The sequence below is a fragment of the Branchiostoma belcheri genome, unplaced genomic scaffold (assembly GCF_001625305.1).
Source record: "Branchiostoma belcheri isolate BF01 breed outbred unplaced genomic scaffold, Haploidv18h27 scaffold42, whole genome shotgun sequence".
In the NCBI taxonomy this organism is placed as follows: domain Eukaryota; kingdom Metazoa; phylum Chordata; class Leptocardii; order Amphioxiformes; family Branchiostomatidae; genus Branchiostoma; species Branchiostoma belcheri.
This window is the reverse complement of record NW_017804043.1, coordinates 921682-945234: the sequence shown is the minus strand read 5'-3', so window position 1 is coordinate 945234 and position 23553 is coordinate 921682. Positions and strand designations below refer to the sequence as shown.

Below are 23553 nucleotides of genomic sequence, written 5' to 3'. Positions count from 1 at the left end.
CAAAGTCCTTTAACCCATTACCCTCCAGGTATACAGGTAACATTACCAGATACTGGAAATAATGATTCCCCATTAGTCAAAAAGACCGTCTAGGGACATGCACGGTGGGACATGAGCGTAATATCCAAGCAGATTCGGTGGGGCAAGGAATCTGCTTTGAGATTAACACGAGCAGCCAAATACATAAGTAATCTACAGGATCTGACATACATGTATGTGTCAGTCATCCAAATTAAGCCTTTGACGTGATACGTACTTCCGATGTGTTGCCGTGCTCCATTGAGCAAGAAAACACCATTTTTTTCAAACCTGGATGATTCCAGCCTGTGTGATCCTTACTCACGCTGGTTTAAGTTTCTACAATGGCCATCAAAGATTGAGTCGTCCCAAGAGAAACTCAATAAGTCTTACGAATGGGTGGGTTCGCACTGTGCATTGAGTTAGTGTTTGCAATGTGTGTGTTTCGCCAGCGTGCTCTACGAGTATACACAATCACAAAGAATTAACATCACGCTAGACTGAACGAGCCCGATGCGTTTCGGTGGATATTTTCTTTTTTGATAAGTTTATCATACTTTGAACATTTGTAAGTTAAACCTCGCAATGTGTGAAAGAATTGTATATAGTACTTGATATACCATTAAGCCTCCATAGGATTATCTTATCGTCAAACGTTTCAGACTTGTTCTTAGTACAAACATTTCCAGGACTTGTGGTGAATGAGTATTTAAATTGCTAGCTTGAAGCGGTTTTTGTACACGTTCACATTACCATACAGTAAACCCTTCCGGCTAAACGCCTTTGAGTGTATCGCAACAGTTTTGAACAATGTGCATATGACGGACTTCGTTTTGTACACTGTTCAATGTTCCAAAAACTGAGCAAAAACTTCTGTTTGTGTGTGTGTGTGTGTTTGTGTGTGTGTGTGTACATGTGTGTGTGTGTGCGCGCATGTGTGTGTGTGTGTGTGTGTGTGTACATGTGTGTGTGTGTGTGTGTGTGTGTGTGTGTGTGTGTGTGTGTGTGTGCGCGCGCGCGAGCAGCAAAGTCACAGCCTTTAAAACTGACTGACCGTAGTCAAGATTCCTATGACCAGACTGACGTTTTTGATCCACTCACACCTAGTTGAACCGATAAGAGCGGTACTTGTAACGTGCTCACGACGTGGATATCCTCAATCATCCACGCGTTACGTCACATCCGAGAGGAAGTCCCGAACCAAAGCTACATAATCATTTCCACCAGAGTTGTGTCAGGAAATAGGTGTTAACTTAAATCATCATCATCATCGGTCGACCGTATTGGTCGGGGTTATACCGCCCCTTACGAGGTGATATACCCTTTCGTTAGCTTAATACAAGACGGGGTTCGCCACGCGTCCGTCCGGGTGATGATGTAATCACCATGTTACCTTAAATACCTTTCCTAATTGCACAACATCGGTACCTGCTTGGGATTCAAACTCCAAACCAGTAGATCCAGAACCAACAATCCTAACCACAATACCATCATGTTACCATTAACAGAAAGTCTGGAATGTACGAACCATAAGAGTATACCACACAGCGATAATGAAATAATAATGATATATTACATTATATTCCCTCAGGGAACAAGTGATATATAGTTCAGCACGTGTTTCATACTCTAAAACTGCCAACTATCAGAAATTCATTTCATCTTGAGCAAAAGCAACAGTGAGCTAATTCATCTTTAAGCTTTCTAAATGTCAAATGCGTTGAAACTCACGCAGTGAAACATACATCTGTGTTAGCAGAATCCATTCTGTGACGGAATTGAGCTCTTATTCCCAACACAAAGGAAAACTGGAATATACCCAAACGACAATATTTGGCATGGTTTATGGCGCTATTATGTAATTTGTTTTTGCCTCGTCGGCAGTGTCCCGACGAGGGGAATGCTACGGTCTATCGATTTGCCAATAATTACAGGAAGCTGTGGAATTAGAGCTGTAAGTCAGCAACGTGATTGAAGTGGCAATGTAGTCTTATGGTACTGTATCTGTATTTGTATCGGTAAAGCCGGTATAACACATCAGCTTCTGTATCTGTGTAGCCGGTATAACCGCCCTTCGGTGTAACACACCAGCTTCTGTATCTGTATCTGTATAGCTGGTATAACCGCCCTTCGGCGTATTACACCAGCTTCTGTATCAGTAGTATAGCCGGTATAACCGCCCTTCGGCGTAACACACCAGCTTCGCAGGCACGCGGCGCGGCGGCAGGTGGCTACATTACACCGAACAACTTGTTACACCTAACCCTTGAACATGCGGTTAAGGTCGTTGACTCTAAAGGTTCTGGGTTCAAAAAGTATGGCCGATCAGTGCTTCCCCTTCCATGAGCCGGTTGCCACAATACTAGTAAAACCTTAGTAGTAAGCATTTCGTCGGTCATACAAGACCAGGAAAGTACTTCATCTACACCTTGTACTTAATCTTGGTAAAACCTTATCGATCGCATATTCAACCCAATGTAAAACGGCATTCCAACGACCTCACATAATGACAATGACAATGACAATGAACTTTATTGCATGTTCATGCCCTACACGGGCCAAATGCACTTAAGTTAAATAACTTGGTAATAAGAATAGAAGGAGCAATTGTTACATTCGTGTGCTATTTCTCTATCTACAGGATCTACCTACAGGATCTCTTCTCTCTTTTTGAAACATGTATGAATAAATTTACATAGTTTTTCAATTATATCATAGCGCTTGGATGTCATAATATGTTTGAACAATTCTATTTTCGGCAAGTATGCAAATTTCTTTTCTAACTGTAAGGAGCTAATAAAGGATTTCCGGATGTCATTGTATACCGCACATTCTAAAACAAAGTGTGCTTCATCCTCTATACAGTTATAGTTACATAGAGTGCAAATTAAGGTCGCGGCATATATACGAGGCAAGATTAAGTGGTTAAGTAGTTCCTATTACTAAACCCATCGTGCTGCAGTAGCTTCTTTCACGCTGGCGAATTTAATGGGCTTTCAGGACTAGTATGACCATGGTATGACGTGGTTTCGGGCCTCCAATCTCTATAATGTCGTTTGCGGGCAGTGGAGTTTGACACTGATGTCCGATACTGTAAACTGCAGAGTGGCAGGCGTGCGGGCCGTTTATTTGTGATAAATGGATTTGAAAGGGAGATTTAAGCAGCTGCATCCGAATTGGCCAAGTGGTGTATAGAAGCCGTCACAAAAAAGGTAAAAAGAGGTAGTATAGTGCCATAGCCTTATCTTTTACGACGTAGAGGCAGTGGGTTGTTAATCCACTGGCAAGGTTTTGGAAAGAAGATTCCATCCCTCTGCCTTAACTGCCTTACTAAGTTACGCCTGGGTGGAGTAAGGAAAGTACCTTTCTCGAGGACATAACTTCCAGTCAGGAAGCAGGGAATCGAACCTGTGCTTTCTCGACCTCGTGCCCACTTGCCTTACCTTGCTTCTTGACCACTTTCCACTAGCTACAACAGTAACCTAGGTCCGAAAACAAGTAGCGATCGCGCGAGCTCTAAAACAACATTTTTGGCAGCGACGTTATCAATGCCTCGAGATCACTACGATTTTTTAAACATGTACATTTTCTAAAAGTCACCTATCCAGTTTCTATATAACAGTGTATAGCTTCAGATGCAATGCATGTGGTCGACTCTCTGGCAAATTTGGAATTCGGTGACCTTCTGGGGATCAACGAGTCCGGCCCAAGGACAATATGACGGCCCTTTAACCAGGGCATTAGCTTGGCAAGCGACCGGCGACTTGTTACGTCAGAATGCTATTTAATGATAAGGCCCCTACAAGCCATTAAGTCAAATGGGATTTAAAATTGAAAGGTGTGTTTACGTGTACGTGGCTGCATCTGAATTGTTTAGGCAGTGTAACTAAGATGGATTGATACACCAGCACCAGTACATCAACACACCAGTACGCCTGCTTTGCCTAGTAGGCATGGCTTCCGCTGTTAAACCTATGGTTGTCTTGAGGCTTTTTTCTTGAATGCGTAAAGGAAATACTCCTACAGAATTGATTAGCCAGCATAACCGTCATAACACTGGTTTTGCCTTCGTACAACGTTTAGGTTATTCGGTATACATATACAGATTGCTCATAAAAAAAGGTTCAAATTCAATACAACTCAACTATTGGTATAACACTACAAGTTTGTCATAGAAAAAAGCATTTGTATACCAACAAGGTACATGTATTTTTCAGGAGTCTAATTCCACCGCTAAAGGCGTATTCCCAAGAAAACATTGATCTAGATAGCCGAGAAACATTTCAGGCCTTCAAAAAGACACAAACTCATGAATAATACCCGTAAGCATGTGAACCAAGGCCTTCATGTCTGAACGCCTTGAAGTGAGTCATACATTATCTTCTAGGTATCTTATTTGTTTACTGTTCTGCCTTTATATCATTGTCATTGCCACCACGGGTATCCTCCTGGAAAGAACGAAATGTGTTACCCAAGAAACATACTACTGTAATAAACAAAATACCAAGGGAAATTGTGCTATCGGTGAAGCTATTAAAGGTAGAGTAAAACAAATCTGATGCAGAACCATCAACTCAAACGATCAAAAGAAACAATTGAACAGAGACGGGTGGTCGGTACCGACTTCGAACCACCTTTGACCCGGAACTGACGTCACCCTTTCGGAGGATAACAGGGTCCTTCGATCCTGAGGAACACCGACCATTGGTGTTGATTCCTATTTCATAAGATTCAAGTTAAATTCTTTATGAAAAAAAAACACATCATAGAAATGGAGAAGCAAGAATTCTTAAAATGTTCATTTTGTCTCAAAACACATTATGTCCAAACAGCTAAGTATGTCACCACCTGTTCTATAAATTTCCTACCCATTGAATGATAAATTCAAACGCAAGCAGCTGCAGGGGTCTTCATAGTACAGCCTATCGACCACATGTAGTGGACATCCGCTGTACAGTGATATAAAAGCCGGTATTTACAATTAGTCTCCATGGTGATAACCTTTCTAATTACGATGTCCTGGATTCTTAACTGGATCTGATAGCGTTTCCAATGAGAGCTAGTGGACCATGCTGGGTTGGTGTTTATTCTAGCCCGGGGATGTCAGTGAGTCGGGAGTCGGTAACGTATATGTATAGTGATAGTGATAGTGATTGTGATAGTGATTTCGATCCAGTTTAGCTCATTGAAGAGCTAATCTTCCACTGGTCGTGACAGAGAAGACAGCCGCTATGTACAGTATTTACAGGTTCATTGTACCGGGGAAATTCCCCTAGCTCTTTTCGACAAGCACAATGAACAGTGGACCACGGTTAACGTCCCGTCCGAAGGACTGCGACCCTAAACAGTAGCGTACATGTCGGGTGAGCGACATCAGCCGGGATTCGAACTCCCAACCTCTTAGTCCAGAGGCAGGATCACTAACCACTGGACTACGCACGCTACTACTACTGTATCTTATCCTAGGCGGTGTATCAACGGAGTGAACGCAATTCGACGTCACTGCGGAGTAAGGTAAAAAGAATCGTTTTCCACGTGGCATTTAGATATACAATGTCCATGTCACAGATACTTGTAACATCTGTAAAATGAATGACTTTCGTTTTTAGTTTAGGAAAAGACTACCTAAAGAGCTTTGGAAAATTCTGCAAAATTCAATTGTCTTTTTATCTGTATCGGGGCCTGGTTCTCTAAGAACCTGCTTGCAATACGATGAATGGAAAAATGTACTGAAAACAGAAAGACTATTGGGCATTGGATATTGCGTTAAATGAATGTATCCTCCATCTCCCATGCACTAACATTGCTTGTGTAACGTTAACGTGTCAAAACAATATAATTTTCATGTAACCTCGACCGGTCCCAAAACCAGATTGCTGCGTATTACGACAATCATGTTGAATTTGCCAATGTCTTTTATTGCCGGTATCAACGCTGTGCCAGTTTCATTTCTAACCACGGATACCAGTAATCTGCTCTTCTAATGCGGCAGTTATCTGTAATTATATAACGTTTGATGTCATTTCGACCAATAAGGGACTTAAGCTCGCCGAGAATACACGGTCTTGCTTTTAGGTATGTAGGACAGCTAGGAAGCCTACTAAACAACAAGAAAATTACATACAAGACACAATAGTTGACAACTGTAGCAAATGGCTCATGTTAGCCTCACCACTGACATATAAAGAATAGAATTTATAACACAACAGAAAATGGGCGTTCGAAAATGCAAAGATAACATGTAACATTGTATCATTTTGTCAAATCAAATGTTTTTTCTAGAAAGTTTTAAACATTCTGTCAATTACCAACCTAATTCGTAATCGGTACGATATAAAAGGAAGAGGAAGCAGCAGCAAAAACTGAGCCAATTAAGAAGCGGATTATGAAAAGCCGCAAAATTTGCACCCCTCCCCCCGCTGAGTGAACAAGCGAAGTGCTATTTACCCGCACATTGCCGCAAGTAAACAATAGTCTAGCTCCGGAACAATAGTAGAAGTATTAAATTCCACCAAGATCGCAAGACCAATCAGCTCCCTCTTTTACGCTAAGGCATCATTTACTAGAAAGATTAGTCTCCTGTTTGCCAAGGATTTGGCCGCAGAATTGGTGTCATTTTATGTGGTGGGTAGCAGCGGTAGAGGTCCAACTTGAGCATCTACAACCCGTTTCTAAACCTGTGGTCATACAAGGTGAGTAAGTATCTCGTCTCAATCGCAACCTTTTCCGTAATAAGAGGTCTGTATTTCTCATGACACGGGAACGACAAGAAAGTCTGTGATGGTAAGACTATCGTAGGACGAACGAGACTGCGCCCTAACTAACACCAAGTCCCGTAGCTGGCAGTCATAGGGGCAGTTTACAAGAAAGTAGTAGGCCCTAACTCTGTCCCGTAGCTGGCAGTCATAGGGGCAGTTTACAAGAAAGTACTACACAAGTCTGCCACTCCCCCTGCTGTCAGTACTGACCTTAACCAAATCAAAAGTCTACATCACTCATCTAGAAACAGTAAAAACCTATTTGTTCTTATCCCCTACAGGGTGATTGTTGGCCATGTCCTATTATAAGAGATATATGAGAGGTCATGACCTGTAGGGAGAACGAACTTGAGGAAAACATAGCATGACCATCGGGAGGTTAAAGGTTAATTGAGAGAAGATTGCAGAATCAATGCGGATGAAATGGTTCGGTCTCTAATTCTACTCTGTCTCTGCCTAATACAAGGCCATTACCTCTGGTAGCCTATTGGATACTGCCTTGCCTATTGAAAACTGTCTTGCCTATTGGATACTGCCTTGCCTATTGCATACTGCCTTGCCTATTGCATACTGCCTTGCCTATTGGGTACTGTCTTGCCTATTGGATACTGTCTTGCTTGGATACTGTGTTCCTTATTGGATACTGTCTTGCCTAGTAGATGCTGTTTTGCCTTTTGGATACTGCCTTGGCTATTGGATACTGCCTTGCCTATTGGATACTGTCTTGCTTGGATACTGTGTTCCTTATTGGATACTGTCTTGCCTAGTAGATGCTGTTTTGCCTTTTGGATACTGCCTTGGCTATTGGATACTGTCTTGCCTATTGGATACTGTCTTCCTTATTGGATACTGTCTTGCCTAGTAGATGCTGTTTTGCCTTTTGGATACTGCCTTGGCTATTGGATACTGTCTTGCCTATTGGATACTGTCTTGGCTATTGGATACTGCCTTGCCTATTGGATACTGCCTTGTTTTCTGGCTTTCGCATTCTAGATAACAACATAATAAGCGTTGTAACTGGTGGGTCTATTGAATTTATAGCTTATTAGAATTTAGTATATACGTTTATCAATCTAGTATAATTTAGCCTTTAGATGTTACAATATAGCCTCTGCGATTCTTTAGTCATCTTTATATACTATCATTGTGTTATCACAGATTGCAATGAATCCTCTAAGTCTCAATGGATCGTACGGCCTTCACCTGCAGATGTTATGGTACTTTTCAGATAACAACTTAAGTATTATAGATGGCCTGTATCGGATCTTGTAGCATATTTATTGTAATACGTGTAATCCAATATTACTACAACCAAGCCTGCCTGTTACTGATTTGCCTATTTTACGGCCATTACATACTAATTTTCGGGTAGTTACTAGATAAGAAGCCCAGAAGAGAACACAGCCCAGAAGAGAACAAGAAATAGCCACGCATTCAAGTACCAGAGTAATCAACCGAGGATTGAGGTGTTCAAGAATTCATTCTTTCCTAGAACTATCGCAGAGTGGAACTCACTGTCACCAAGTACAGAAGGGGCATTGTCAATAGATAGCTTTAAACAATGTCTAGAGCTAGAAGTTCAAGGGTTAGGTGTAACAAGTCGATCGGTGTAATATAGCCAGCTGCCGCCGCGCCGCGTGCCTGCGAAGCTGGTGTGTTACGCCGAAAGGCGGTTATACCGGCTATACAGATACAGAAGCTGGTGTGTTACGCCGAAAGGCGGTTATACCGGCTATACAGATACAGATACAGATAACGCAACTTTGGCATTATCGAAGACATATGACAATGGCTGTATCATTGTTATAGTAATCCACTTATCAAAGAATATAAGTCAACCCCTCTGATTCCATCTATAGCGTCAAACTTTAGCGTCATAAAAGGCTTAAGATTCTATGGGTACGGGATTACCATAATGAATGGATTCTTGTAACAATATGTACATAATCGTTACATAATAAGCCAATTTTCAAAGATTGCGCGCGCTATGGTTATAAATTGGCATATAGGTTGTCAGATTTTACAATTCATATTACTCAGCGAACTTTTCATCTTTGGCTCTTCTTTGGAAGATTAGAGTAAGGAAATTGAGGGATTACAATGTACGTAAACAAAACATACAGTACATAAAACACACACGACACACGTTTAAGCAAATGTGCAAGTTTAGCACGTCTACCAAACATAACAGCAATATCCGGTTCCAAGCAAACAAAGTAAAACAGTCATGAAAGGAAAATATTTTGACTAACTCCTTTTGCAAACGCGACTTTGGAGGCTCTGGTGACAGAATTTGCGTCAATGGCATTATATCTTCATCGCAAATGGCAACTTGATATACATTCGTATGAAATTATACGCTGTATGTTGATGCTACATCTGGTTATGCAGCTTAACAAGATGAAGAGAACATGCCGTGAGACACCTGGGTACCACAAAGCTAAGGTTACCGTCGTATTAAGAAGTCATATGTTTTTGTCCCTGCATTTCAACGTACTTAATCCGCTAATGCAAACATTTACGAAGTGGCAGAAAAATTCATTACGATACGTGTAGCGGTAACAGGAGTTCAGAAGAGGCGGCAATATAAGTTGATTTATAAATCCATCAAATTCACCGTAGAGTGCTCAATGAACATCTGTGATGTTACATAATGTTTTATTTCGTTATCCTATAAGCTGCATTTATCTCTTGACAAAGCACGGCCTCTGTAAAACAGAGGAACTATGTTGTCCTCCTTTGCAGGCCTTCCAGGGTGTGTGTGTGTGTGTCTGTGCGTGTCTGTGTGTGTGTGTGTGTGTGTGTGTGTGTGTGTGTGTGTGTGTGTGTGTGTGTGTAAGGAGAAAAGAGAAGGCATGGGAAGGCCTACGAGCGATCATAAAATAGTGCAACTGGCAAAAAAACACCGACCTAACTGAGAAACAAAATCAGCGCTCCCCTCCCCCTACAAAAAAAACGCCAACCGCACCAAGAACGTCTGTTGAACGAGGCTCATACCCCCTGCTGCCAGCACCTTGTTGTTATCAATCTCCAAGTTTCTAACAAAATGAACAAATCCTCACTGCTGTGCCTACTCACACGCTGAAGAAGGTTCTAAGTTTGTGCCAAGGGAATCACGCACACCCCGAGGGGCTGTCATCAATCATAAAAATCACTTAATTGGTATCTCCCGAATCCTCCTCGTTACTTCAGGGTATTTGACTCGTAACAAACCAAAGTACTAAATGCCTAAACGGTTGAAATACATACTGGGTGGTTTCCCGTATAATCTTGTGGGGATAATTTGTCTAGGCAGATTACCTCCCTGGGAATATGTCGTTCACCCCGCGCTTGAGGACACCAACTTTATGAAAAAAAAGTTAACTTTTCTCTGAACTGATTATTGCTTGTTAGCACATTTTCTTGGACGTAACTTAAAAGTTTTGAAAAAAAGTTAACTTTTCTCTGAACTGATTATTGTTTGTTAGCACATTTTCTTGGACGTAACTTAACACACCATAGCGTCGCAGACACGCGGCACGGCGGTAGCTGGTTACATATCACTGAACTAAATGTCACGCCCATGCCCAACTCTCTTCTTACTGTACGGGTTATATATTGAGGAACGCTACAGTTGTTTTGGGGACGTAACGTCTTTTTGAACACCTTAATATCCTCGGTTGATAACTGGTCCTTGAAGGCATGCCTATTTCCACCCAGGTTTTCAATCACTATAGTGCGGGGTAGCCAATGGCTAATGCATAAATTGCTCATTGTGCCTGTCCATTAACAGTTCAAAAAAAGACAAAAGGGGGCTCCTGTTTATTTTTTCAAATATGGTGAGTAAAATGTTGAATGACACAGGGCGTGATATCCGTTAAAGAGTGCCTTAAATTCACCATTTACAACATCATATATACGACACAATATCCCTTATGCTGCAGTGATGACATTACATCGCCCGTGGCGATTCCGCTTTCCGCCAATCGAATCAAGCAAACTATTCATTCTCTCAAGGTCCAACGCCTCTCTATCTCCTCCGAACCGCGCGAAAACGTGATAGCAGAAGCCGTAGTTTCTGTCACCGTAGCCTGGAGGTGTGTTAGCACCGCGTACCCTCTCCCTCAGTCCCTAATGCACGCGGTAAATCAGCTAGAACCAGCTCCGTGAAACGGCCTAGGCGGGCGATGTTTCATGCTCAGTGGTCTGGCAGTAATACATAGCCACCACGTGACTAATGTTACGTTAGCACTTCGACAGAACGTACTGCGCCTGGGCCGAACCGTAGTGTTTTGTGCATAGCACTTTGGCAGAACGTCTCATATAAGGTCGTATTCTTGTATATAAGGTTAACATCCCGTCTGTAGTTTCCAAATGTTATGTCGGAAAAGATATCGTCTGCAACGGGCAAACTTCTAATCCAGTGTTGATCAAACATTCAACTACAACCGTGAACAAGAGTTCCGAGATCTCATACCTCCATGAAATATGGGCTTGATATGTAAATGTAAATTTGTTCTTTAATTACGCAAATGACCTCTGCATTAACATAATATATGCATCGTGATGTTAACTTTTGATTAACTTAAAGATGTCCCAAGTATGACATTCCCATCATTCACCATTGAGAAATCATAGATTTTTTTGCATTAATTATGCAAATTAGGTCACCATTTGCATAATTAGTATCTGTTGATGTTCCATCTGCCATAGGTTACATACATTACATGTATGAAAGTTCTATAATGTAAAACACTGTAATTATAGAATTTCCTCATTAGTTATGCAAATAAAGTCCTCATTTGCATAATTTGCAGTTAATTATGTACATCTCTCTGTCAGATAACAACACACCAAAAATGATGAAAATACGCTGTTCCTATCTGGACTTATTGGCTTTCAAATATTTCGCCCGAAAGTCCCCTGCAGTTCCTGATCAAGCTGCTAGGGGGACCAAACGCACACCACATATTCCTGACAGGAAAAGCTATCTGTCACCAAAAATTCAAGACCATAGCATGTTCAGGACCAAAGATACAAAAACCGGAAGTTCTGCTGCAGTACCAAGGTCATCCACCAGGAGGCCCATATTTGACCTTGACCTTTGTCTTCCTAAGATACCAGATACCAAATATCATCACAATCCATAAAGGCGTTATGAAGTTATGCTGACTACAAAGTTGCGGAAACACACACAGACACACAGACACACAGACACACACACACACAGACAGACGCCGCCAAAAACAATACCTCCATTTTTCATGGAGGTAAAAATCAGAGCTTCCCCAGGCGAAGTGCGCTCAGCCGACGTGCTGGTTGGCAGTAATACATTGTCACCACGTGACAACAGACTAGCGCTGCTTAAGGCCGACGCGGATGTTATAGCTACCACTGCACTGCGTGCGGAGATACGGGAATCATCACTGTTGCGTTTCGCCCTATCACACACAGGTAGTCGTCGTTACGTAGCTGCCGGTTGGGTCTGTGCCAGGCGCGGGTTGTTGGCGCTCGCGGATGCCAGGGATATCTAGTCGTTGGAGGCGCGGCCAGAGGAGCAGCTGCGATGGGAACTAAGGCTGCTTTTGGAATTCTACTGGTAAGTGAATCCTTATTGCACTGTATGCTTGTATTATATTGCTTTATTTCATTCGCGTATATTTTTTAGAAGATTGGGCAAAAATATGTGTACTTATAGAGGCCCTCTCCACACATACATATGAAAGTAACATTAACGTATTTTTTATTCAAGGTGACAGTAAGAATTGTAGATATATTCTGGTTGCTATTTGTTTCTTGGCATTGTCGAATGTCTTGATGACTGTAACAATATTTTCCATTTATGCTACGCTACGCATGTAACAATGTTTTGGTACATGTTTTTGTACAGATGTAACAGTGTCCAAATGTACAATGTTTTGTTCAAATGTAACAATGTTTATGCTTGTACGCTATGCCACGCTCTTATTAAGAAAGGGCCAATAACAAAGACAAATGTTGAAACCAATCCACAAAAATTGTTAACCAGGCACCTTCCGGATCTGTCATTTTTGCAAAACTTGCCACTTTTCTGTTAGGATAGAATAACATTTCCCCACATACAATCTACTACAACTGAGTGAACATGTAAATTATGCACCCTGAGAAAAACAACAAGACGTACAATCAGAAGGACGATGCTTTCTTGTGTCAACCGCTGTGATTTTATGTCGGTACTCTATTTAATACTAACACTAGTAACAGTACAATGCAGGTGAGGACATGTCAAATGTAAAAAACTTTCTTTGTCAGATCATATTGCTATAGATTAATGAAACTTTACATATATAAAAATCACAAGAAAAGAGTCACAAGAAAACTAAAATTCGTGCAAAACATTATGGGGTCAGTTTTGACCCCATACGGTAAGATTCGTCGCAAAAATACGATGGTGCAAATGAAATGTTGGATCTTGCTAATAAATCAGATGCTGATCATGTTTATACTCAAAAGATTTTCCCATGGTAATATTGGATCAATTATCCAAGACTTTGGGCATCATTTGATTCTCCATTGGGGGTCTTTAATTTGTGGCGATTGGGTTCGTTAGCGTAACAAAGCATCCCAAGACAACGCCGTAACCACAAGTGACACAAAATTAGCCTTAGAATCAGTACGACTTCCATGATTGTTTTCAACAAGCATAGAGCATACTAGGAAACATCAGAAATAATTATCTTGAAAGTTCATCAGTGTTGGTAGAAATCATTATGAAGCAAGTTTAAACTGTAATTTCCAACACAACAAACTGCACTCACCCAAGCGGTGGATTGCTCATTCCTTGACAAAGACTGGAGTTGTACAGTCGAAAATCTGGTTGAGTCCAATTTGTTGTGTTGGAAATTACAGCTTAAACTTACTTCATAATCAGACATAATTCAGTAGAAGGTTAGTGTCTGATCGTCCTTTGATCACAAACTAAAGGCACTCATGAGGTAGTCATACGTGTGTCGTAAACAACTCGGTTGTCTTTTTACCGAAAAGACCGTCTTTAGTTAGATCCTTGTCAACGGTTGGTTCTGTTAAAGCCTACTTCAAAACCAGACAGTATCAAAATTGCGTGATATGACGGCACCGTGAGGTTGAGTTTTGTTAGACGTCCCTTTTTCATAGTATACTTGTATGAAAGAAAAATGCAGTTAACTCAATTGAAAATGCGTGATGACCCTTTTACACTGTTCCAACGAAAACGTCCCGAAGGATGCAATTAATCCGCAGGTTTTACATCCAACCTTTGGCCTAGATTAGCTAATAAATCGAGCTTGTTACATGTCTCATTACTGCGAAAAGAAAAAGGAAAGAACCCACGTGGAAGGAATTTAGGCACTGCGTCCTCAGCTATCAGCAATCAACAACAATCCACAAAGGATTTGACGTAAATTTACTGTTATTGCAACTGCCTGGTAGCCTGGGTTCCATCCTGGTTAGTTTACGTCCGCTCCCACAGTTGGTGGTAGCGACTGTGGGAGCGGACGTAAACTAACCAGGATGGAACCCAGGCTAACTGCCTGAATTCTTTGTATCAAAATGAAAAATAGAGTAATTTCACCAAAAAGCAATTACTCAAGCGACTGGATATGATTTTGGAAACGGTCAGACGTTTCAGCTAGCATCAACTAGCTTTCGCCAGTGACTGAGAGACCAGAGGAGAAAGCTCTGTGACTAAACCTAGTGGATACTAGCTGAAACGTCTGACCGTTTCCAAAATCATATCCGGTTGCTTGAGTAACTGCTTTTTGGCGTATCTTATTACCTGGATGTCTAACCTTCACCGATAGTAATTTCAATTTGATTGACCTCTAACGAAGGTTTTCCCTAAGTGGAAACAATGTTTCCATACGCTATAGCATGTTATGTTATATCATGTTATGTAACGATACATAGATGTAGAATTGGTCTTGCGTATGTACAACGTGGTTCCCAATTGGGCGAAAGGTCCTCGTAACCTTATGGTTAAAAATCATTGGATTATGGCAACCCGAATCTGTCCCAACTTTCCGTTTTGTCTTCATTTAAGACTACGTGTTACTAATACTGTTTTACCATAAAAATCTCTCAACTATTTCATAAAAATACTTTAACCAGACATAAAATAACGCAAAGGATGAAAAATGGATTTGCTGTGGAGGTATATATAATGATATATAGTTACAGCTGTATGTCATCTATGTGTTTGAATTTGCTTACAGAACAAAATTAATGCACAGCACGGTTTTGGTCCCAAAGCAACACTAGAATGAGAATACATCACTTTAAGTCGGACGCCTTTCAGCTCAATTGGCGCTTGCTTTTAAAGATAAGCACATGGACGTCACAATGATACATGTGGTGCGCGTATGTTCTATGGATTTATGAAAACAAGAAGTGTCACCTGCGGATTTGTACTAGTTTTATAGCGTTTGCATCGGCTTACACGCCGAGCGAAGCAACTGTCGTGCGAGATAAAGGTTGTATTTCATCATATAGGACCTCAAACGGCCGTGTCTAACCATCAAAGCAAGCACTACGTCTTTAACACAATTACTGCCTTCTGTTATATAAGAAGGGATTGTTGTACTTACTGCTCGATTTATGGCAAAATTTGTTTTCTTTGTAGGTTGTCGTAAGATGTTGACCCTGACCTCATCACATAGATTCCACCACAGATTCAATCGCAAAGTTTCTATTACATAGAATAATGTTATCTATTAACAATTAAGCTGCTCATATCATATGTTCTTGTAATGTCAGTTAACTTGTTTTATCGGCATGGAGACCCCAGGCTAGTGAGGCTGCCCTGACTGTGTGTGTTCAACAGCCAAAACAATATTTTTTAACAGATAAATAACATTTTGATGCCGTTATGTTTTTAAGTAGGGCGTGAAGGAACCAAACTTAGAAATACTTTTCTGGTGCCGAATTGTTTACGACATCTGCACGACTAAGCCAAAGATGACATCCGTTTGTGGTCGTATGGTGACCGTACTACGTATGTGATCAGGCCCTTTGGAAAGAATTAAGGTGGAGAGGGTAATTGAGTTGGACATGCCACAAATCACTACATCAACGCTATTGAAAATGCCTTCGGAGCTATTCCCTCGAATATAACGCATATTTAATAATTCAAAATCACTAATTGATTAAGTATTGTGATCACGATTGTAAACTGAGGCCATCGACAGAGTTTTCAACCCAGGATTGTTTTCCCCTAAAACTATCGTAGATTGGAACTCGCTGCAACCAGGTACAGTAGAGTACAGTACAGTGCAGTAGGGGCATCATTAGATAGCTTTCAGCAACGCTTACAGTAAGATAAGTCTGGTTCGAGTTAGTGGTTCGAGTTAAATAGTCAAATTCCCAAGTCAGGACAGCGCGCAGACGGTTGGAAGTGGTAGTGTAAGGCGGCATCGTTACAGCTTGCGTTTGCTGCCAAGGACACTCTTATTCTTCTCTATAGATGCACATGTTGGATTTCGTTACGGGCAGGTATGTAATGACGTTATCGCACACAACAATAGTATATAGGGTACAGAGTATGGCATCTATTAGTACATTAATCCATAATGGTAACCTACCTAATACATGAGTGCGTGGTTTATTATTTGATGGGAATAAGTTCTTACAATCATTGGAGGAACGCCTAGACATTCATTGATATATAGCCCTATATATGACGCCTAAACTCATCATACACATACTATTCTGCTTTTAACGTCCTCTAGAAAGAGCGTAGGTTTGCTTTGCATGCACAGGAACCACGAAAATATCATATGCATCCGTTCATTATAACAGTACGTGCTCTAAAAACCTAAATAAAAGATTCATGTTATTCATTTCTTTAACCAACGTGATGATTTTCTTCGGGCTGTCACGAAATGAGGTGCAGTGCTCATACACAGTTCATTACAACCCGGCATCCCACGCTTTATCAGGATAACTCCTTTCGACAGGTCGCATCCAAGTGTGAAGCAACATCCATTTGCGGATTAGCGCGCTGTCCCTAGCAAGGTCGTGTGCTAATCCACTGCAATCCTTTCTGATCTCTGCTCTTAAGGTCAACGACCACCCCAAGGATTCAGAAAAGCTCATATAAGATGTTCATTGCACGGTCACTTTGAAGAGAAGAAGAGGAGATTTACTTTTGTCATCCCCTGCCATTCTTCAGTCTATCGTGGCCAGGTGGCCTTGAGTTTGGGAGGACAACTAGCAAAGGTGTATATTCACCTGTTTTGTCCTCCCATCCAGTTGTCTGGAAAATTCTAATAAATAAATAAATAAAATAAATAAATAAATAGCTGTTAGGTTCTAATGGTCCTGGGTTTGAATCCAGGTAGGTCACAATATAACATGTTCATTACACGGTAACTTTGAAGAGAGGAAGAGGAGCTTTACTTCTATCATCCCTTATCAATCTTCAGTCTATCGTGGCTAGGTGGCCTTGATTGTAGGACCGTTAGACTTGAATGATCCTGGGTTTGAATCCAGGTAGGTCACAATATAACATGTTCATTACACGGTAACTTAGAAGAGAAGCTTTACTTTTATTATCCCTTATCAATCTTCAGTCTATCGTATCGAAGTAGCCTTGAGTTTGTGGCTGGTAGACTCTAATGGTCCGGGGTTTGAATCCCAGCAGGTCACATTATTGTGCCTTGGGGTTGAGGTTATTGACCTATCAGGCAGGCCACGATACGTATTGTGCCCTTGAGAAGGACACTTAACATCAATTCCAGGAGTTCAGTCAGGTGAAAAAAAAGTACTTTGCTTTGGCTTAATGAGTGTTCTGTAGGAAATGAGCTCAGGGATAGGTCTGCCCCATTTCAGTCATTTTTTATTCATTCAGAACTCTCATTTCTTTATCTACCTATACAGAATAGTCACATAGAATGGTTACTTGCCATACATGTCTATGTATTATTTATGCTCTCTGTCACATGTACATACGTTATTAGTAAATTTAAGTAAAGATTTTACCTTAGTATAACGTAGAGCCTTATGTTTAACTTAGCATATGGTTTTCTAGAATTCTTCAATACATTCTGTACACATTGTTCTTGTCAGTTTGCAGTTAGCCCGCGGGAATTGACTTTGATTTTAGGGCAAAAACCCTAACCATTACTCCGCACTTTGCAACTGTCCGTCCAAAGTGACAATTGTATGCACTTCCCGTGCGCATCTCAACTTGACCTTGGCCTTCCCCTATAAATCTCTCACGCAATCGCTCCCTCGCCTTGCGTAACTGGCAGGAGATGATCCCGGAGGCTGCTATGTCGTTATCCGCGGGATTTGTCCGGATTACTTTCTCATTAGTATGGTGTGGCCGGCCTGCTTCACATGATTAACCCATTCATCACCTTCTGACGATCCGCTGAAAAGATGCCCTTTACAGAGCATCGGTTTGTGATGCACTGATGTACCGGATGACACTGTGTCAGATCTATCACGGCGCATTCTCGTCTGGTAATCATGAAGCTTTTAATTTGCGTTTGATTGGAATGCAAGTATGGCGATTTTTTTTAATTTCAGGTTGGAATACGGTACAGCATTTTTACTAATGGTCCAACAGGTGTATGTATACGTAGAATATGTGAGATCGTTTCAAGTGGGACAAAATGTGAGATCGTTTCAAGTGGGACAAAAAAAGGCTCTCAACCGCCTTTTCACGTAATGTGTATTAAATGGATGCCGCTCCTTGACCTTCTGGCTGGCTACTTATCGCTGTTGCTTTTATGATGTTAATGGAAAAACATCAACGACCGACTGTATTTCAGTGGAGGACAACCTAGTATAGATTTTCATTTGGTAGGTTTCCGCTAGAAAAGTCTTATACACGATAAAGCATGGGTTCGTTCCGGCCTATTGGGGCGAGGATTTGACCGGAATCATACTGCGTTTCTGTGTGTATCTGTATGCTCTGCATTGTATAGCCAGGTGGTATAGCTGCCATTAGACCTAACACATCAACTCACAGACACGCGTAGGCAGATGGTTATCAAACTGTCACATTTACACCTAACAATTGCACATCTTACTGTAAGCGATGCTGAAAGCTTTCTACTGATGTCCCTACTGTTCTCTCTGTACTTGGTTGCAGAGAGTTTCCATCTACGATAGTTTTAGAAAAAAAACAATCCTTGATTTTTGCTACTGGCCACACGTCATGTGTGCATGTAGAGAGTACGGCGAGCGAATGCGTCATCATTTTAAGTGGGACAAAAAAGGCTTTCAGTCGCCTTTTCACGTAATGTGTATTAAATGGATACCGTCCCAAGGCCTTTTTGGCTGGGTACGTATCGCCGTTGGCTTTATGATGTTAATGGAAAAACATCAACTACCGACTCTATGTCGGTGAAGGACAACCTAGTATAGATTTTCATTTGGTAAGTTTCAGCTAGATAAGTTTTATACACGATGAAGCAAGGGTTCGTTCCGGCCTATTGGGCCACAAGTCTCACGGGAATCACACGGCTTTTAACGTTGATGACATCCAGGTAAACAATACTCAAAGAAAATCAAACTCTACTACTGGATAAATAACGGAGATAATTTCCGGACGTTTTGAGTGACATCCATCATTCTTCTTCAGCGTCACTAAATGAGGATGTCACTCTAAACGTTCGTAAGTTATCTCTTTTATTTATCCAGTAGTAGAGTTTGATTTCCTTTGAACACACGGCTTGAACTTTCTGTGTGTATCTGTATGCGCCGTATAGCTGCGATTAGACCCAACACATCAGCTCACAGTCGCGTAGGCAGATGGTTATCAAACTGTCACATATACACCTAACAATTGCAATTTAACTCGAACCACTAGCTAGCTACTTGAAAAGCATCATAGTTCACATCATCATTGCCATTTCTTTTTTGTTTCCGTTTAGGTTCTTCTGCTATGCCGGGTGTCGGAGCAGGCGTCAACTCAGATGTCTGAGGAGGAACAGAGAGCCTGGGACGACCTTGTCTCCTTGAGAACTTTGATGTGTAAATTGGAACATGCAGGAACGTATGAACCAAGCAAAAGTAAGTTCAGGCTAACGCTCCATCTGCATTGGTAGTTAACGCACTACAGAGCTGAATCTATCTGTGTACATGTGAAATCAAAAAGTACATGGGATATTCGACTCACCTACTGCAGTCTTCCTGGCAATTGAAAGAACAAATTACCTAGATCACGTGAACCCACAGGCGATACTGAAAGTAAGTAAGGTGTAAATAGTTTATTTGAGATTATTCTGACTGTAAGGATTCTACTGTATAATGTATTATTATGTGTATACTTGATTGTCCATAACGCCATTTGCCCTGATGTAGGTGCATTTCATACAATATGAAATGTATTGATTTCAAATTCAATGCAAGAAAACTGAGCTGAATTTTATAGTCTGATACAACCCATGTTTCCCTACTTCATACATATAAGCACTACAAACTTTCTAATGAACTTAGAAACACCTTCGATTATGAAACATATCTGTTCCTATCTTTCAACCATATCGTAGCGTGAAGAAGTCGAGTTCACTTTGCTGTAGTTACAATGACAATGTATGAACTAAAATTTGTGAATTCACAGAATTGTGCAATGCGACGTTTGACAACATCACGTGCTGGCCACCCAGTCCAGCGGGGACTCTAGTGCGCATGCCCTGTCCATCAGAGTTGAGGGGGCACAGATATGACAACACCGGTGGGTCGAAATTTCCATATATCTGGTTCTGGTTTTGACTGTTGGCTTATGTTAGCCTTAGTCCCAAGCTCTGTATGCTACCGTGGGAGCCAATGCAGAGTGGAACTCGCTGTCACCAAGTACAGTAGGGGCATTGTCATTAGAGATTTAAACAATGTCTAGAGTTAGATGTCCAAGGGCTAGGTGTAACAAGTCGATCGGTGTGACGTAGCCAGCTGCCGCCGCGTCGCGTGCCTGCGAAGCTGGTGTGTTATGCTGAAAGGCGGCTATACAGATACAGAGAAATGACAGAAGGAGGCTATGGAAGATAACGCCCAAGATAGGTTTATGTATCTGTTGGCCGGGCTCCGTAGGTTGACAGCACTTGGCGGATGGACAAGCACAAACAAAAGGTCAAAAAGTCTGTCACAGGCATTGAAGGTGAACTTGAAGGTCACGGGAGCCCTGAATATTTCCTGGAAGTCTGAATAGTCCCGTTGACCAAACATTCTGGTTTAAAGTACAAAAAATCTGTGTGCTAACTGCCTTTTGATGCCTCAACAACAAGAATGAATTAGTGCTTATTTTGAAGGATTTTGTTCACAAAATTCAACTGTAGGAATATTCTCTAACAGTTTCAACGTGCTAGCTACATTAATGCCGTAACAAATTCACCGTTCTGCTAGATAAATATTTCGGTTCTGCACAGTTTAATTACACGGCCATCGCCCCCTAACAATAAATGGAGTAAGTCAAACATGTTTAAAAAAAAACACTTATCAGTGACTTTTCTGTATTGCCAAATTGCAGTTTTCGTGCCAATACAATTTGTATCGTCGACACGTTTATAGATATTTGGCACGATAACCCACAAGTAGGTTGCAGCAACATTTAACGTTATACCTGTAATACATATGGATAAAGACTGCACTACAAGTTCAAACATGTTCTTTTATGATTACTAACTATACATATGTAACAAGACTTTTAATAATTTCTATTTGGGACTGTGATAGCTCAGTATTGTCAGTTAACAAATCTTATATTATAGATAGAAACACTTTACATTTGGAACCGCACATTTCCCTATGATGTAACAATGCCTAGTATGTATGTCACAATTACACTACGTTCCGGAACGCATTGTAAACAGAAAAAACTACCTTAAGTGCACTGTGAACTATGTAACACCTTTAGTGCACTATGCACCAAGTAACATCTAGTGTCAGTCCACAGTAAACCCGTCAGAATTGTCCTGATGAAGATGACAGAAGGTCATCGAAACGTTGGCTTGAAAAATAAATGGTTGTGATAAAAGAACTTTGCTATTCATGTTTTTTTTTTTGGCTCTCGTTCACAGTTTCGCATCAAGGTAGCTTTTTGTCATGTTTATATGATATTATATGAAAAAGCATACGTACAATTTCAGCAACAGTATACTGTATAAGCTATGGGACAGATTGAGTGAATGAGTGATACTGTATATCCTTTCTTCGGGGAACATCATAAATATATGCTGCACACTATACGATCTTCTGTATGTGTATTTGTATATCTGGTATAACCACTTCTCAGCGTAACACACCAGCTTGACAAAGTGTTTTCCATCATGATTACATACGACACTGACATTGACAAATTTGTGAAAGGCGTCATAAAAAATAGCTAAACACATACATTACAACATGGAAGAGTCCATAATATACCACTTAAGGACCTGAATATAGGCGAAGTAGGCAACTGACTAAAACATTGGTCAGTGAGATCATTGAGGGGGCATTGTTAACCTCTTTGAGAGATCTTAAAGGGACCATTACAGACTTTGAAGACCGTTAAACACTGACTTAAAGACCACCCTTCAAAACTTTCAACGCTTAACTGACCACTTAACAGTCTCATGCCTATGTAAACACCCTTAAATGGGAGACAGAGACCATCTATGTGGCGATGTCATTATTCGATGTTTTTCTATTACAGATAATGTCACAAAACTGTGCCAAAGTAACGGCACTTGGGCCAAGCGAGCGGACTATGGAAACTGCCATGAAATAGAAGTTAGAAAAAACGACACTGAGGTAAGTGTAAGTGAACGATCGCCAACGGGGTGCGCTCTTGGGTTAGTCATGCATATTTTCTGCAGACGTTAACTTTCTTCTGACAGAAAGGGCAGTTTAACTTTGCTGTCTGTAGTTGGTTCTGTCACAGCCTGTTTGAAAAGTCTACTGAAATCTCACGATGAATGTAACCGTGCCATTAATGTCACATTTTGTCGGCTGGACTATCACTTAATTAAGTTTCAATTAAGATAACATAGCCGAAGATGAGGACATTTACATCTAAAACAAACATCAGAATTTCACGTACTGATTAGGAGGCTGCATAATACAAAGGAAATTTAAGATCTGACAATTCAGCATTGTCAATGTCGTAAGGAGATAAAGATAGCACTATTGGAGATTAATCAAATGGGTCATGTAGGGTACAGCATCGTTCATGTACTGTTCAGTTCAACTATAAATGGCAAGTCTATATTACCCTTCCATTCTATCTGAACATGAAAACCTAAGTTACAGTCCTTCCTGCACCAGGTGGTGTATAAGGCGGTGCCCATCGCTGGTTCAATAGCCCTTGGGCCACACAGTATTGCAATCACTTAAGCAGGTGGCTAGTCCACTGATAGCGATATGTGTTTAACTACCATACTAATGCTGAATGCTGAGCAGAGAAAGTAGTATGTACCATTGGAATGACTCGAGGATAGAACTCACAACCTACCGAATACAAGGCGAGCACTCTACCCTCTTGGCCACTGCACCGGTTATTTAGAAGGCTAAAAGTAAAGCTAAACTGGAAATTTATTTCTCATTCTTCACAGAATCCGATAAGGTGGCACGTTAAGGCAGCCCTGTTGCTGAACGACATCGGACACAGCATCTCTTTGGTCTGCCTCTCCATTGCGCTGGTATTGTTTCTCTATCTCAAGTAAGTTTGTTTTAACATATATAATAATATATAGTTACACGGTAATCTATTTTAGGAGCATTATACAGGAAATACATGTTATCATATGTTACATACGTTATGTCATATATCATATGTTAGAGTCGAGTGTAATACTAG

General features: G+C 41.0%; 1 protein-coding gene across 1 annotated transcript in view; it reads left to right on the top strand.

Annotated features, from left to right (window-relative positions):
- Positions 1 to 6644: 6644 nt before the first annotated feature.
- Positions 6645 to 23553, top strand: part of LOC109477985 (corticotropin-releasing factor receptor 2-like) — a 32773-nt gene continuing 15864 nt past the window's right edge. Inside the window, exons 1-6 of the mRNA XM_019779437.1 lie at positions 6645 to 6710; positions 12210 to 12354; positions 19652 to 19790; positions 20341 to 20454; positions 22411 to 22508; positions 23309 to 23415. Coding sequence (XP_019634996.1) covers positions 12322 to 12354; positions 19652 to 19790; positions 20341 to 20454; positions 22411 to 22508; positions 23309 to 23415 — 491 coding nt within the window. The 5' untranslated portion in view covers positions 6645 to 6710; positions 12210 to 12321. The remainder of the gene's footprint in view (positions 6711 to 12209; positions 12355 to 19651; positions 19791 to 20340; positions 20455 to 22410; positions 22509 to 23308; positions 23416 to 23553) is intronic.